General features: G+C 40.4%; 1 protein-coding gene and 1 long non-coding RNA gene across 7 annotated transcripts; one reads left to right on the forward strand and one right to left on the reverse strand.

Annotated features, from left to right (window-relative positions):
- Window positions 1-3,411: 3,411 nt before the first annotated feature.
- On the forward strand, window positions 3,412-4,427 carry LOC123504295. Of its 2 annotated transcripts, none has more exons than XM_045254715.1 (2): window positions 3,412-3,811; window positions 4,012-4,427. In XM_045254715.1, exons 1-2 carry the CDS (start codon window positions 3,524-3,526, stop codon window positions 4,105-4,107), a joined length of 384 nt encoding a protein of 127 aa, XP_045110650.1. In that variant the 5' UTR covers window positions 3,412-3,523; the 3' UTR covers window positions 4,108-4,427. The 2 variants fall into 2 exon arrangements, with proteins under 2 accessions (XP_045110650.1, XP_045110651.1); XM_045254716.1 differs by having other exon boundaries at window positions 3,418-3,774.
- A 2,886-nt stretch (window positions 4,428-7,313) lies between these two features.
- Window positions 7,314-12,708, reverse strand: LOC123503960. Of its 5 annotated transcripts, XR_006674658.1 has the most exons (8): window positions 12,466-12,699; window positions 10,569-10,759; window positions 9,481-9,697; window positions 9,014-9,209; window positions 8,706-8,854; window positions 8,247-8,381; window positions 7,890-8,077; window positions 7,318-7,546 (listed from the first exon to the last, which is right to left on the reverse strand). It is a non-coding gene; the product is annotated as an uncharacterized LOC123503960 (long non-coding RNA). The 5 variants fall into 5 exon arrangements; XR_006674659.1 differs by having other exon boundaries at window positions 7,315-7,546; window positions 8,247-8,868; window positions 9,014-9,697; window positions 12,466-12,705; XR_006674657.1 differs by having other exon boundaries at window positions 7,316-7,546; window positions 8,247-9,209; window positions 12,466-12,703.
- Between the last annotated feature and the right edge of the window lie 2,741 nt (window positions 12,709-15,449).

Below are 15,449 nucleotides of genomic sequence, written 5' to 3' on the forward strand. Positions count from 1 at the left end.
ATTGTTACTGTAACCAATATCACCTCAAGTGCTGGTAAACTAATGTTATTTTCTAATGAACAATTACCTAAATAGCACAGGTGAGTTTTATAAATTATCCGAGGTTGGTACTGAGTCATACTGTTGTGTTGTTTAACAGTTTACTTGAAAATTGTGACAATTTCAAAAATTTTACTTTAATATTTGATTCTCGATCTGATATACTAAACAAATCTGGTCACACTTCATTTAGGCCTTATGCAATTTTGCATGAAAATCATAATCAGGGGAACAAGTTTAACTGAATAATTTGGGAAGTTTTGTGTAATGATTGCACTGACACTGGGGAGGAGAGCCTAAAGGGGGAGGAGGCATTGGGAGGGGATTCAGAGGGTGGGAAGGGTCCTCCCTCACCCCTACCCTGCCCCTCCTCACCCAACCTTCAGTGATGGTCATGCGGACTGACGCGTATCGTACGCGTACAGGACAGGACGAACAGAGTCGGCTACTTGTCTGAGTCACGGAGCCACGGTTCAGTAACCACAGTCTCCTCACAACGTCCATGAGTGCAATGAACAGTGTGGAGCGCTTACGACAACGACCAAGATATATAATACTCTCACCGGTTTGGCCACCAGTGGATAAATGACTAAACGTATTTTGAGCATTGGCAATATTATTTACGCGTCATGCCTGTAGACCTACGTTATTCATAATTAGTGCAGGAAAATGTGGATACGTTGGTTTGGTTGGTTAAAGGATTATGTGTCTTTACATTTCAGTAATGTGACAACTGGAAATATTATGTACCGTAGCTACGTGCCATGTCTTCACAATGATAACAATAGTAATAATGATAATAATAATGATAATAATAACAATAATAATAATAATAATAATAATAATAATAATAATAATAATAGTAATAATAATAAATAATATAAAAGAAATAATAATAGAAATAATGCTAGTGATAATAAAACACACACACACACACACACACACACACACACACACACACACACACACACACATATATATATATATATATATATATATATATATATATATATATATATATATATATATATATATATATATATATATATATATATATATGTGTATGTGTGTGTGTGTGTGTGTGTGTGTGTGTGTGTGTGTGTGTGAGTGTGTAGGTAGATAGATAGATAGACAGATAAATAGATATATAAATGGATAGAAATAAAGCTATGTAAAGTAGTGTCACGTGAGTGAAGAGGTGGACAACCGCCGACTTAGACTAAAGGTAACAATGTTTATATAGAACGATGCTCACCCAGAGTCGTTAATTATTAAATGTCTTTATTGGAAACAAGAGAGGGGGGAGGAGGAGGGGGAGTAGAAGGAGGAGTATGAGGAGGTGAAGCGGAAAGCACTGGAGTAAAAGGGAGCGATTTCTTCTCTAGGCTTTGTTCAGGTAAGACGTGTGTGCACCTAGAAGTGTGTTTGTTCATTGCCTTGTCCCGAGTATGTCATTCCTCTCATGTTATTGTAGGTTGGTAAGGCCAGTTAGACAATGTACTGTGGTGCTGATGTTGGTGTGTGCGCGTGTGCGTGTGGTGTTGTGAAGGTCCTTTACCTGTTTCTCATGAAAGTTCCATGTTGTGTTTTAAGAGTGTAAGTGTTGCCTTGATATTTCGTGGAAGTCTTTATATTTATAGTGTATATCTTAACTTATATTTATAGCAGTTGCCATAACGTAATAAAAACGCGTTAGTGTTCTATTAATGGAAAGCGCCTCGTAACATCTTTCAGTGGAGTACATGCTTCCAACTCGGTGGTGTAGGCGTTTCCATAACAGGGCTTGGGTGTGCATTGGTAATAGGGCTGCAGGGTGCGTTTAGTGGCTCTTAAGTCTTCGTAGTGTATTTCGGCCATACCTCACTGAAAGGTAGCAGATGTAGGCCTGCTGTCACGTGTTGAGATTTACTTGTATTATAAAGTTCAGAGTTTGCTACTTGTATAGAGTACACTAGAGTACTGTATGTCTGTCTCTCTGTGTGTCTGTCTCTGTGTAATTCACCGTTTGATCTGCTGCAGTCTCTGACGAGACAGCCAGACGTTACCCTACGGAACGAGCTCAGAGCTCATTATTTCCGATCTTGGGATAGGTCTGAGACCAGGCACACACCCCACACCGGGACAACAAGGTCACAACTCCTCGATTTACATCCCGTACCTACTCACTGCTAGGTGAACAGGGGCTACACGTGAAAGGAGACGCACCCAAATATCTCCACCGGGCCAGGGAATCGAATCCCGGTTATCTGGCTTGTGAAGCCAGCGCTCTAACCACTGAGGTACCGGGCCGTGTGTCTGTCTGTGTCTCTGTCTGTGTGTGTCTGTCTGTCTGTGTGTCTGTCTGTGTGTCTGTCTGTCTGTGTGTGTGTGTGTGTGTGTGTGTGTGTGTGTGTGTGTCTGTCTGTCTGTGTGTGTGTGTGTGTCTGTCTGTGTGTGTGTGTGTGTCTGTGTGTGTGTCTGTCTGTGTGTGTGTGTCTGTCTGTGTGTGTGTGTCTGTGTGTGTGTGTGTGTGTGTGTGTGTGTGTGTGTGTGTGTGTGTGTGTGTGTGTGTGTGTGTGTGTGTGTGTGTGTGTGTGTGTGTGTAATTCACCTCACCTCGGCCGTCTGCTGGTCACCCAGCCAGTCTTCCCCATTACGGAGCGAAGTCAGAGCTCACAGACCGATCTTCGGGTAGGACCGAGACCACAACACACTCCACATACCGGGAAAGCGAGGCCACCAACCCCTCTTAGAGTTACATACCGTACCTATTTACTACTAAGCGTTTCAGAGTTTGAGGGCACGTTTTTCTAGAGTAACTTTGTAAAGAACACGCATATCATTATGAAATTTTGCCAGTGTACTTGACACCCTCCCCGAATATCCCAATCTGTCATAAATCAACAGTATATAGTAATGGTACTTCTCCCTATAAAAACAGGAGAAAGTCGCTTACCCCTCACGAAGAAACGGACAAGTGGTGAGAAATGGTGACCTAGTACTATCTGTGACGTAGTAACAAGCTCCACCCACATAGTCCCTCCCTCTCTTCCATCCCCCTCCCCATATTTCGCTCAGAACAGTATATGATGCTACCTGAATCGTTTGAACCTGCCCTTTGAATCAATATCCATATCGAGCGCTTTGAGCGCATAGTGCGGGATGTTCAGTTTTCAATGATTGTTACTATCTGGGGCAGTAATTGTAGGAAAAATAGAGTAAAAGTTTCTGTTGTGGTGCACATGCTAGGTATAGCACAATACCTTTGTAGTGTTTTTGAATAATACATTATATTTCATTTGATTTAGTCGCGGATTAAAGTGTGGAGTTTCTCGATCATAGAATAGGTCTTGGATTAGTCATAAAGAATTACTTAATAACACAGCATGTGAAGGATGCCTCTTAAGTGATATTTTTGCAGCAGTGTTTACAACAAGGGAGAAGGTTGGGTCATGCTGGCCACCCCTCAAGATGGGGCAAACAAGTCTTCGGGGTCAGTCGGAAGATGAAGCATTTCCTGCGACAAGTCTGGCACCGGCGTCCCTACATCTGCGCACTATCAACTTGGAAGAGCCAGATCTGCTTAACACGAGCGAACTCCTCAGCCACAGCGGAGCTTAAGTCCCGCCTGTACCCTCCCAAGCATCTGAAGCCCCGGCATCCTGCTCTTCCTCCTTGTGTCCATGTCATAGTCCGTCTCCAGGTCGGTCTCTTCAGAAGAGGACGCAGACTGCAGTGGTGTGGGTTCCGGCACAGGTATGGGGCTGGGCCGGTTCAACCATCATTGGAGGCGGTCAGTAGAATAAGGAATACCGTTGCGATTTTTAGAAGTTTGGAGATAATTATTACAAATGTTCGTATAGTGGTGGGTAAATAGAATTCGCAAAAAAAAAAAAACCTATAACACACCACACCTTACCACATCTATCCTACAATTTCAGGACAGTTGTTCATGATTATAGTGTAAAGGTTTAATTTAATTATATTTGTCAGGTCCTACCACTACTGGAGAGAGAAGCAAACCAGCGTGTCCTAACAAGCCCAAACCTGCGGCAGGAAACTGGCTATTCTAGCACTGGAAGACGCTAACTGTCGCTGCACCTTCCACGGAGGAATGAACCCTGCCTCGCATCAGCTGCCCTGAGAACGTGTTGCCATCCAGGGAGGGAGGTCACCGCCTCGCCGCAGCATCCACAGAATTATTGGACCCTGCCCCGGTTCATTTAATTTAACCTAACCTAGCCAATACATGTTGCCAATCACTCTTGTAATGTTATTATTCATTCCTTCTATCTAATGTGAATGTACCCATGTATATAATGTTATTATTCCTTCCATCTTCTGTGATATACCTACACAAATGATGTTGGTATTTGATTTATAATAAATCATGATTAAGAAAACTGATATCCATGATACTTTCAATAATGCCTATTTTCTATTAATACTTGAGCCTAACATAACCTTGTCTAAATTTACACGAACCTATTAACTGTCACGTTACTTTATTAGCCCCAAAACACCATATAGTTATAGTTTTATAAAATAAAAACTGAATAGTCCTTACTTTGAAGCTGTAAAGTATCCTATGAATTCAAAAACACTACCTCAATTGGCACCCAAACTCGGGTAAAATAGCAGGGAAATGCCTATAAACAGCTAAAAATTTGCAAAAATGACAACTGCTCCAAACTCATTAAATAAAAAAAATAAATGCTGAAAAGAAAAATCACTGCAAAAATGGAAGAAAAATGCTTAACATTCTGAAACTGCCCAAAAGCTGAAAAATCCCTGCAAAATTGCCCAAAAAGGGGAAAAAATATCTGCAAAATTGGGCTGAAACTGCCCAAAAGCTGAAAAATCCCTGCAAAATTGCCCAAAAAGGGGAAAAAATCCCTGCAAAATTGCCCAAAAAATTGTGTTAAGTCATAAATACTCCAAAGAGTCTCCGGAGAAAGTGCAGATGCATATTTGGGTTAAAAATACAATGAAGAGTCTCCCTTCCTTGCCTTTTATTCATTCAATACAAAATTTTAGCATAATGTCCGATGAAAACTCCACCAAAATTTTCAACTTAAAATTTTTTTACAATTTTTTACTTACATACAATCTGAAAACTCTACCAAAATTTTCAACTTAAAATTTTTTTACAATTTTTTACTTACATACAATCTGAAAACTCTACCAAAACTTTCAACTTAGAAATTCTTTTAAATTTTCAACCTAAAATAATTTTCAGTGGAACAGCAGAATTTGTACAATTTTTTTCAAGTATTACATTACTCTGGTAATATTTTCAACTTACACTATTTCAAAACAGAAACAAACTGAAGAATATTGCAAGAGGAACGAACCATGAGAACTGCACACACATAGCAGCGGTCCCTATATGAACTTCTACCTCATTCCACTTATCATTACTATGAGGCCTGCACATACATGACAACACTCAGCCTGCACATACATGACAACCCTCAGCCTGCACATACATGACAACACTCACTGTATGAACAGATCTACCTCATCCATACATTTGCCTAATATAACATAAAAGAATGAATATAAGAACATGAGTAGTATTTCGAGAGCATTTTCATTGCACAAGTCTTGTTATGAACAACAAATTCTAAAAGTATTTTGAAACCATTTTCATTGCAGAAGTCTAGGAGGAACTATCAACTCTAAGACAATTGAAGCATTTCACAATAGCAATGCTCCTAAAGTAGCATGTTGTCCCTTGCAACACTATATTGTCACCATAAATATAAAAAACACAGACCATCATTCTGGAGCCACATTCTACATAGTAACCCTCAGGTCTCACTGAATGCCTGACCACTGTTGGGGTTTAGGCTCATTATTTGTCAACTTTATTATGTACAAAAGAAATAGCTCTTGACAAATTGTCTACAATTTAAATTATTTTAACATCAAATTACTACTTTGGGAAGTCAGACTATGTATCCAAACAAAAGAAAATATGACACAAGTAGGCTGTGCGGGGTAAGGTTTGTTTGACTTGGAGAAATCTGATTGTATCCCTCTCTTTCTAGCCCTTGAAATGACAGTAGGGGAAGATATACAGGTAGTGTGTGTGTGTGTGTGTGTGTGTGTGTGTGTGTGTGTGTGTGTGTGTGTGTGTGTGTGTGTGTGTGTGTGTGTGTGTGTGTGTGTGTGTGTGTGTGTGTGTGTGTGTGTGTGTGTGTGTGTGTGTGTGTGTGTGTGTTTCACTGTTTGATCTGCTGCAGTCTCTGATGAGACAGCCAGACGTTACCCTACGGAACGAGCTCAGAGCTCATTATTTCCGATCTTCGAATAGGCCTGAGACCAGGTACACACTACACACCGGGACAACAAGGTCACAACTCCTCAATTTACATCCCGTACCTACTCACTGCTAGGTGAACAGGGGCTACACGTGAAAGGAGACACACCCAAATATCTCCACCCGGCCGGGGAATCGAACCCCGGTCCTCTGGCTTGTGAAGCCAGCCCTCTAACCACTGAGCTACCGGGCGTGTGTCTCTGTGTGTGTGTGTGTGTGTGTGTGTGTGTGTGTGTGTGTGTGTGTGTAATTCACCTCAGTCGCCTGCTGGTCACCCAGCCAGTCTTCACCATTACGGAGCGAGCTCAGAGCTTAAACACCGATCTTCGGGTAGGACCGAGACCACAACACACTCCACACACCAAGAAAGCAAAGTCACAACCCCTCGAGTTACATCCCGTACCTATTTACTGCTAGGTGAACAGGGGCCACACATTAAGAGGATTGCCCATTTGCCTCGCCACGCCAGGACTCGATCCCAGGCCTCTTGATTGTGTGTGTCTGTGTCTGTGTCAGTGTGTGTGTGTGTGTGTGTGTGTGTGTGTGTGTGTGTGTGTGTGTGTGTGTGTGTGTGTGTGTGTGTGTGTGTGTGTGTGTGTGTGTGTGTGTGTGTGTGTGTGTAATTCACTGTTTGATCTGCTGCAGTCTCTGACGAGACAGCCAGACGTTACCCTACGGAACGAGCTCAGAGCTCATTATTTCCGATCTTCGGATAGGCCTGAGACCAGGCACACACCACACACCGGGACAACAAGGTCACAACTCCTCGATTTACATCCCGCACCTACTCACTGCTAGGTGAACAGGGGCTACACGTGAAAGGAGACACCCAAATATCTCCACCCGGCCGGGGAATTGAACCCTGGTCTTCTGGCTTGTGAAGCCAGCGCTCTAACCACTGAGCTACCGGGCCGTGTGTGTGTGTGTGTGTGAGAGAGAGAGAGAGAGAGAGAGAGAGAGAGAGAGAGAGAGAGAGAGAGAGAGAGAGAGAGAGAGAGAGAGAGAGAGAGAGAGAGAGAGAGAGAGAGAGAGAGAGAGAGAGAGAGAGACTACTCTTGCACATACATATGATCTTTATGTGCAGTGCAGGGTGCTGGCTAGACCCTCTGACAGTGACAGGGACAGTAAGCGGTGCAACATTCGCGTGTGGCATAGTTTTGGCAGACTGGCAGCAAGGTAAAGGGACTTGGCCTCGTAGATCACCTGTGAGGAAGCAGTTAAAGGGAGTGTTAGTGGTGAGCTTTGTCTGTTAGCTAATTTGATGATGGTTTACAGTGAGCCTTGCACTATCAAATACAAAGCTCTTCCTCTGAGTTTTCCATATCAGAAATTAAAATTTTCATTACATTTCAATGCTAAGCAATACAACATTGAAGTTGCATTTCTTTCTATCTTTTATCGCTATTTTCTTGCTTTTCTACTGATCTTAGTAACTGCATACCTCCCCTCCTGCGGCCTGGCTGCACAAGGCATTCTTCTTTCTCTCACCCCTATTCTGTCGAACTCTCTAACACAAGAGTTAACCAGTACTCTCAGTCATTCATACCTTTCTCTGGTAAACTCTGGAACTCCCTGCCTGCTTCTTGTATTTCCATCTTCCCATGACTTGACTTCTTTTACGAGGGACATTTCTTTCTTGATTTTGGCTAATTTGTTACTACTTTTTAAGGGAACCAGCACTTGAAGCGGGACTTTTTTTTTTTAATATTTTGTTGCCCTTGGTTGGCTTCCTTCCTGCCAAAAAAATAAATAAAAAAAAAAAAAAAAAAAAATAAATAAATAAATAAATTTCCAAAGTTCTATTTATATCAAGAGTCCAGCACATCAACTAAGTAAAGTTGGCCTATAATGTTAAGCATATGTACCAGAACTCAAAGAAACAACATAAAGAATGGTGCATCACCTGATACAAGAAGAGCAGTGTCTATCCATTGCCAGTTGTGCTGGGACAGATACCATAACCCTTCTTCAGGATGCTTCACTTCCACACACACTTCCCTCTCTTGGCATCCTCCAAGTAACTCTTATTTCCAAAGACCTGAACAAAGAACAGACATTACAAAACATTGCTACTGAAACCAGAGTAGAGGAAGAATTGTTACTTTCAAATAAAAATTAATAAATGTCTATCCTTACATTTTTCCATAACCAATTAGTAGAATGTTTAACTTATTGTGAGGTACATGGTAGAGTGTTAGATGAACGAAATACTCCTTAATCAGGCTATTAGTGCTGAGTCATTGGGAGCTTTAGAAGAAGATCAAACAATTTATGGATCAGGATGATATAAGGAAATAAATTGAAACATTTCATACAGGATCTGACACAGGTGGGCTTGACACCTTGCAGCTTTCCTTACTACCTTGTGTTCTAGTGTCAGCAAGTCCCTACACAAATAATCCCTTCACAACAGGGACTACCACATGTAGGTCTGAAGGCTGCTTGCAGCTTCTCTTGTTTCCTTATCTCATATGTTCTCAGGTCAACAAAGCAGCCTTTTATTATGCATTCCTAAAGAGGGAAGACTATGTATAACAAAGTTAATCATTGGATTGTAACCTGTCAAATACATTAAGAATTTTAAGACATACAGTAAAAGTATCAAAGGCAGAACAAACTATCTCTATAAAAAGAATAATAAAAAGCACAAAGCAATGATCACACACTCACTGAGGAGAGAAAATCCCAGAAACACACTAGCAACCAGCCTTCTCAACACACTGTGAGGTGCAATTCTTCACCATGCTGGCGTCCCCATCCCAGTGGCACACCATGGTTGCCAACGCCAAGGCGTGTTGCCACAGATGAAAGAATGGCATTGGCTCATCAGATTGTGCAGGGCATTGTTCAGGATGATCGAGGCTTTCTATCGGGTGAATACACTCTTTAGATTAAGTACTTAGAATAAGACACTGCTCTTGTACTCACACTACTGCCATATTAAGCATGATATCACAGGAGAGTTTACATATTTCAAAATAGAACAGGATGAGTGTGTAAGTATTGAGCATGAGGACTGGAGTGAAGGAAATTCTCCTGCCAAAGCTACTCTCTCTGCAGAATTCCAAGCAGCAGGTAGCAAAGATATAATGCAAATATGTGTCACAGATATGAGTCACATAAAATACAATAATCACAGGCTCAGATCATCCCAGCAGTGCCCTCCCATCTTCAGGCAGGCCTCATCACCCCTGCACTGGGCCAAGTGCAGATAGAGGAGTCTGAGCCCACCCCATCAGTGCCCTTGTGAACAGAGCAGCCATGGTCCTCATCCCCTTTGGCCACACCGACATCCAGGATCTCCAGCACCACCTCCATTATCTTCCTGCTCTTCTCCAGGTATTCCTTGGACAGCTGAAGGAAAAGCAGCTTCTATTATATTAACGGTTTCTAGCAAGAGATTTCAAGAAATTAATCATCAAACTCTGGACAACCATTTAGACTAAAACTCACTTTATATCAAATTTTGATTATCCTTCGAATTAGACTCACTCACCCTCTAATTTTGAATGATCCTTTTGACTATTCTCATCTTTAAATTCTGAAGAACTCTTTTGACTGCAACATTTATCCTCAAATTTTGATGGTCACTCAGACTACACTCTTTGGAGACTGGTACCTTCTGTTGCCCAAATCCAGGGTCTCCTTTCATATAAAATAGTGGTTCCTAACCTGTGGTATGCATACCACTAGTGGTATCCAAAGTACTTCCAGGTGATACATGAGCACTTTCAGGATCATATGCAATGTTTAGTTAAATCAAATTCATTCATTTCTCAGAAAAAAATATTATTGCCTTACACAAGATAATTTGGCATCCATCAGCTGGTGAAGAAGAAACAGATGCATCCATAATATTAAATTGAGTTGTGTCCTTTATTGCTAGTTCATTTGTGTGTTTTACTAGTGAATAAACTGATATTTGCTGGAATTGAATTTTCTAGAACCAGGTGGTACATGGGGACTGTACAGGACCTCCAAGTGGTACTCACTCAGGAAGTTTGGGAACCATTGACATAAAAGAAGGATAAAGTCTTTTCACATACACAGAAGCAAAACAATATTTATCCTCATGACCAAACATTACAAATCAATCATTTTCCTGTTCTTAGAATTTTCTCTGGCAATACTAAACACTACAAAGTACATTGCCAAGTCTCTCACATCTTAACAGCTCTCTATCATTACATGACCCTGCAAGAATGATAAGCACATTTTTATATACCTCACTCTAAAGTAAAGGCCAGAAAGCAAATGTTCTTGGGGTCCTCAGGATCAATCAGGTAGTGCAGGGTGCTGGCCAGACCCTCAGACAGTGACAAGGGCAGTCAGTGGTGTGGCAGCCATGCATCCCACAGTTTTGGCACCACAGGCCACATTGGCAGCCTGGCACAGGTTTTTGGCTTCATGGATTACCTATGGGAAAACATTCAAGAAGAGTGTTGGTGGTGAGCTCTGTCTGTTAATTAATTTGATCATTAAAACGTTATTCCTCTAGTGAGCTTTGTCAGCATCAACAAATTTAGTGATTAATGATGATATGGCTCTGAGACATGTCTTGTTAAGAAAACACAAGAAAGAAAGATGGAAATGGCAAAGAATGGTGAGATGGATGCTGGGAGTGACAAGGAGGAATAATATCAGGAACAGGAGAATTAGACGGACAGTCATGGTGACACGAGTGACAAAGAAGATGCAAGAAAGAAGACTTCAGTGGTATGGACAATGCATGAGGAGAGATGAAGAATGGACTGAGAGAAGGATGATGAAGTTCCAGATGGAGGGAGTAAGAAGAAAAGGAAGCTCACAAAGTTGATGGAGTGACAGTATACAGGACAACTTTAGAGAGAAGGACCTGAGAGAAGAGTAAGCCTTAGACAGAAGCATGTGGAGAAGGCTCAAAAGAAAATGCAATGCAATATAGATACGAGAAAAGCTAGAGATGAGGAAGGTTAGGTTAGGTTAGATTGGATTAAGGTAGTTTAGATTAGGCTAGGATAGATTAGATTAGGCAAGGTTAGGTTAGGCTAGACTTGATAAAGCTAGATTAAATTAAGTTAGGTCAGGTCCAGGTTAAGTCTAATTAGGCAAGGTTAGGTTAGATCAGATTCCATACAACTTACACACTAGCACCAGCATGTTATGGTCCAAGACAATGTCAACTGTTTCATCTTCATCAATCTACATGCAGTCCACAATCTCCTATGCACCTGCAGTTAATCAATAGCAGACTCCTGGTTCCTAGCCAATTCACCAAGTCACAAGTCCTTCAGCCAGGGTCTCAGTAAGATTCTCCACATCCAACTCATCTACAAAATTGTCAAGCATCTCACCATTCTTATTCATTTGCTCGCCTAGTATAGCTGCATGTGCATCCATACCTCCCATAACAATCACCCTCTCACCAGTATATTCTCTCACTATCTTCTTCAAAATACCATACTTCCTGCTGTTCTCTCTCACCCTAAACTGTCATGTACACTACAAGCACCATCAATCTTATTACTTCCCATGCCCATCTGTGTACTCTACCTTCACTGCTAAAACAGGTAGGTTATAATGTTAGGTTTAGTGCCTCTTTGGCTTTTGCTAAATGCAGTGAATACAACCACAAAAATAGCAAATCATTGGCAAATATTTTCCAAAAAATTACATTTTTTGGCTGTTTGCTGAAATAATGGCATTTTCCCTTATATTTTTTTTAATTGCCAAAAATGGCCAATTTTAGCTTTCCCCACCCAAAACCCTGTTTTCCCTCAAGGTCCCCAAACTTGTTGTTCTTGGGGAGGGGTGATGATAGGGAGGATGGACTAGTTCTAGATATTCACCCCTGGGTTAGCTGCTATACACCTTTCCCACTTAGGCTTTTCAGCACGCTTTTCTCCCCCTTCATGGTCACGTGCCTCCTGATGTTTTTCACCAAAATGTCTCCTACGAACCAGGATTGGCAGCCTGTTTTTTAGCTGTACCCTGTGGGCCCCCTCACTCAAGAAGGGTGGCTGAGCGGTACCACCACTTTATCCACCTAATTCTGTTCCCTTTAGCACTTAGGGCACAAGCTGCCCAAGTTGCTTGTCTTAACAACGAAGAAACTAAATAAAAACACACAGGCAGGTACTCACCTCCTCACACCCCTATACGTGCCACAGTCCAGCGCCCAGCTCAGCTGTCAGCAATCAGACAGCTGAGCCGATGAGGAGGTTGGGATCACAGGGTTGCCAACTCTTGTACGACAGGCATTACCAAGTTCGACTCCAGTTATTACCAGATTCGTCATTTCATTACCAAACTTTTTAATTATTGCTAATTATAAATCCAATGTACATACAAGTTACACGAATAATGCTACTGACTGGGATAAGAAATCTGTGATAAGAAATAAACTTACTGTGAGAGATCACTGCAACTGCCAACTGCAACTCAGTTTTCTTGAGAGATTCACTTTTCTGAAGATTTTGTCTACTTGTCTGAAAAACATTTGCTCTTGTTGATGAAACAGCATTAACCCGTTGTTTATGATCTTTCGATTCTTCGTGCACCTTAAGCGTGGCCTTTCGTGGTTGCAGATTTTTATTACACACTTTACAAAAGGCATGTTGCGATCCATCCTTTGCTTTAGTAACCCATGGGTATTCCTTTTCCCATGCACTGTGATAAGTTCTTGTAGAGTCATACGTGCCTTTCCATTTAGACATGTCGTATCATCAATGTTATACTTCCAAAACCTAAATCACAAGCACCACATACGATGGCAGGATGAAGACTGGCTCGCTGTTAGGCGAACTGAACGTGTCTAGCGCCTCTCTCTCTCTCTCTCTCTCTCTCTCTCTCTCTCTCTCTCTCTCTCTCTCTCTCTCTCTCTCTCTCTATATATATATATATATATATATATATATATATATATATATATAATTTTTATTCCTATTTCTTTACATATTCACTTATTACCAAATTTTTACACTCCCATTACCAGATTGCCAAAACAGTAATTCATTACCAAACTCGTTTTTTAAGATAAGATAAGATAAGATAAGATAAAATGCTTTATTCGTCAAATTGTTTTACAAAATGTAATACAAAATGAAATTCATTTTGGCATTAGAGCTTCTTAGTAGTTGTATACACATTAAAAAGATAGATAAAACCAGAGAAACAGGAAACATAAAATATTAACAAGAAACATTGCATAGGTTATTTTGTATAAAATGTAACATTGTTATAATATACATGTGATATCAAGTTGTCACCATCCCTATCATGAATCATCACCTACAGTTATCATGACAACTTAAAGCTAGAAGTTATAGTGATGATAGATGATTGAAAAGCAGAATGCTTTTAGGTACAAATGACTTTCTGTATCTATCAGTACGCATCATGGGCAGTGCTAACCTTCTTCCAGATTTAAGATGTGTGTAACAATTATGTAGCGGATGGGTTGCATCTTTCATCATTCTGTCTACTTGTTTCATTGTACCTATTTGATAAAGCTTATCTAATGATATGGTCTCTGCACCTAGTTTTCTTGCTTTTTTAACAATCCTTCCCAACTTCTTTTTATCTTTGCAAGTAAGTTTTCCATACCAGGCAGTGATTGAAAAGTTTAAAACTGATTCTAAAATTGATTTGTAAAATAGGCTAATGACCATTTTATCTACATGTAGGTTACACAAGATACGTACAAAGTGTAATCTTTGGTTACATTTCCTTGACACCATATCTGTATTGACACTTCCCTTCAACTGGTCATCAATCATAAAGCCCAAATATTTATACTGATTAACTCTTTCTACGTTTTCTTCTTCAATTGTTAATAGGTCTGGTACGTGTTTATTTTTAGTTCTAAAATCAAATATCATCTCTTTCGTTTTCTTTACATTAAGCTCCAAAAAATTTTGTTTACTCCAGTCAACGAATTTTTTAACTTGAGTTAGATAACCTTCATAATTATCATTTACAATTTTTCCTAAGATAACTGTATCGTCAGCATATTTTATAATAGTACAATCATCAATTTCACTTCTACAATCATCTGTATACAAGGTGAAAAGAACTGGGGACAATACACAACCTTGGGGGGCTCCTGTGTTGGTGACTATCACATTAGACTTAACATTATTTACATTGGTATATTGCGGTCTCTGGGTTAAAAGCTAAAATCCATCTTAAAATATTTCTATTTACACCCATTTCTAGCATTTTATTGAGCAAAATATGAGGTTGCATTGTATTAAATGCTGAACTAAAATCGATGTACAGTGCTCTAATTTGTGATTTGGGCTTGTCTAAATGCTTATTAATATCATTTAATAGTACAAGTGTTGCATCCTGTACACTTCTATTGTTACAGTAAGCAAATTGCATAGGGTCTTTTAAATTATTTGTTTTTCCACATATATAGTTTTTCACAATGCTTTCTAAACATTTCATAATATTAGATGTTAGTACTACAGGTCTGAAGTCTTTGTGATCTTTTGGGTAGTTAGTTTTTGCAATAGGTTTCACTTCAGATTCTTTCCATTTATAAGGCACCACTCCCTGATCCAGCGAGTCCTGAAATAATGTGGTCAGTACGGGTGTCAGTTGTTTTGCACAGCATTTTAGTGCCCTAGCAGGTATCCCGTCTGGCTCTGTGGCTTTATCTGCCCGTATATTCTGCAGGGATTTCTGCAGAATATACAGGCAGGTAAAGCCCGTATTATTATTACCAGATTGTGGTAAATCTGGTAATGAAAACTGCCAGTTGGCAATCCTGGTTGGGGAGGGGAGTGGGAGCCCTTGATCTTGATCTTGATGAGTGGCTCATACATTCCCTCTGTGTCAGCCCGATCTCTCTCTCTCTCTCTCTCTCTCTCTCTCTCTCTTTGTTGCACTTCTTCCTACCTTATACTGGTATATTCATGCTAACGGCTCTTCTAATCTTGTCAACTGCTTGTCTTTCCATCTCTCTAACGCAAGCTTATCAGCAAACTCTGGAACTCGAGCCATGCCTGTTTCTGTATTTCCTTCGTATTACTTGAACTCTTTCAAGAGGAAGACTTCAAGACTTATCCTCCAATTTTAGATGACCCATTAAAAATATACACACTTAAAGAAAAACAGAAGT

This window comes from Portunus trituberculatus, chromosome 15, assembly GCF_017591435.1.
Source record: "Portunus trituberculatus isolate SZX2019 chromosome 15, ASM1759143v1, whole genome shotgun sequence".
Taxonomy (NCBI): domain Eukaryota; kingdom Metazoa; phylum Arthropoda; class Malacostraca; order Decapoda; family Portunidae; genus Portunus; species Portunus trituberculatus.

Excerpts from the sequence above, each read along its gene's own strand:
- LOC123504295 (XM_045254715.1), top strand. The coding sequence starts at position 3,524 with ATGAAGCATTTCCTGCGACAAGTCTGGCACCGGCGTCCCTACATCTGC. Across the intron at positions 3,812-4,011 it reads TTCAACCATCATTGGAGGCG|GTCCTACCACTACTGGAGAG; the intron begins GTCAGTAGAATA and ends TATATTTGTCAG.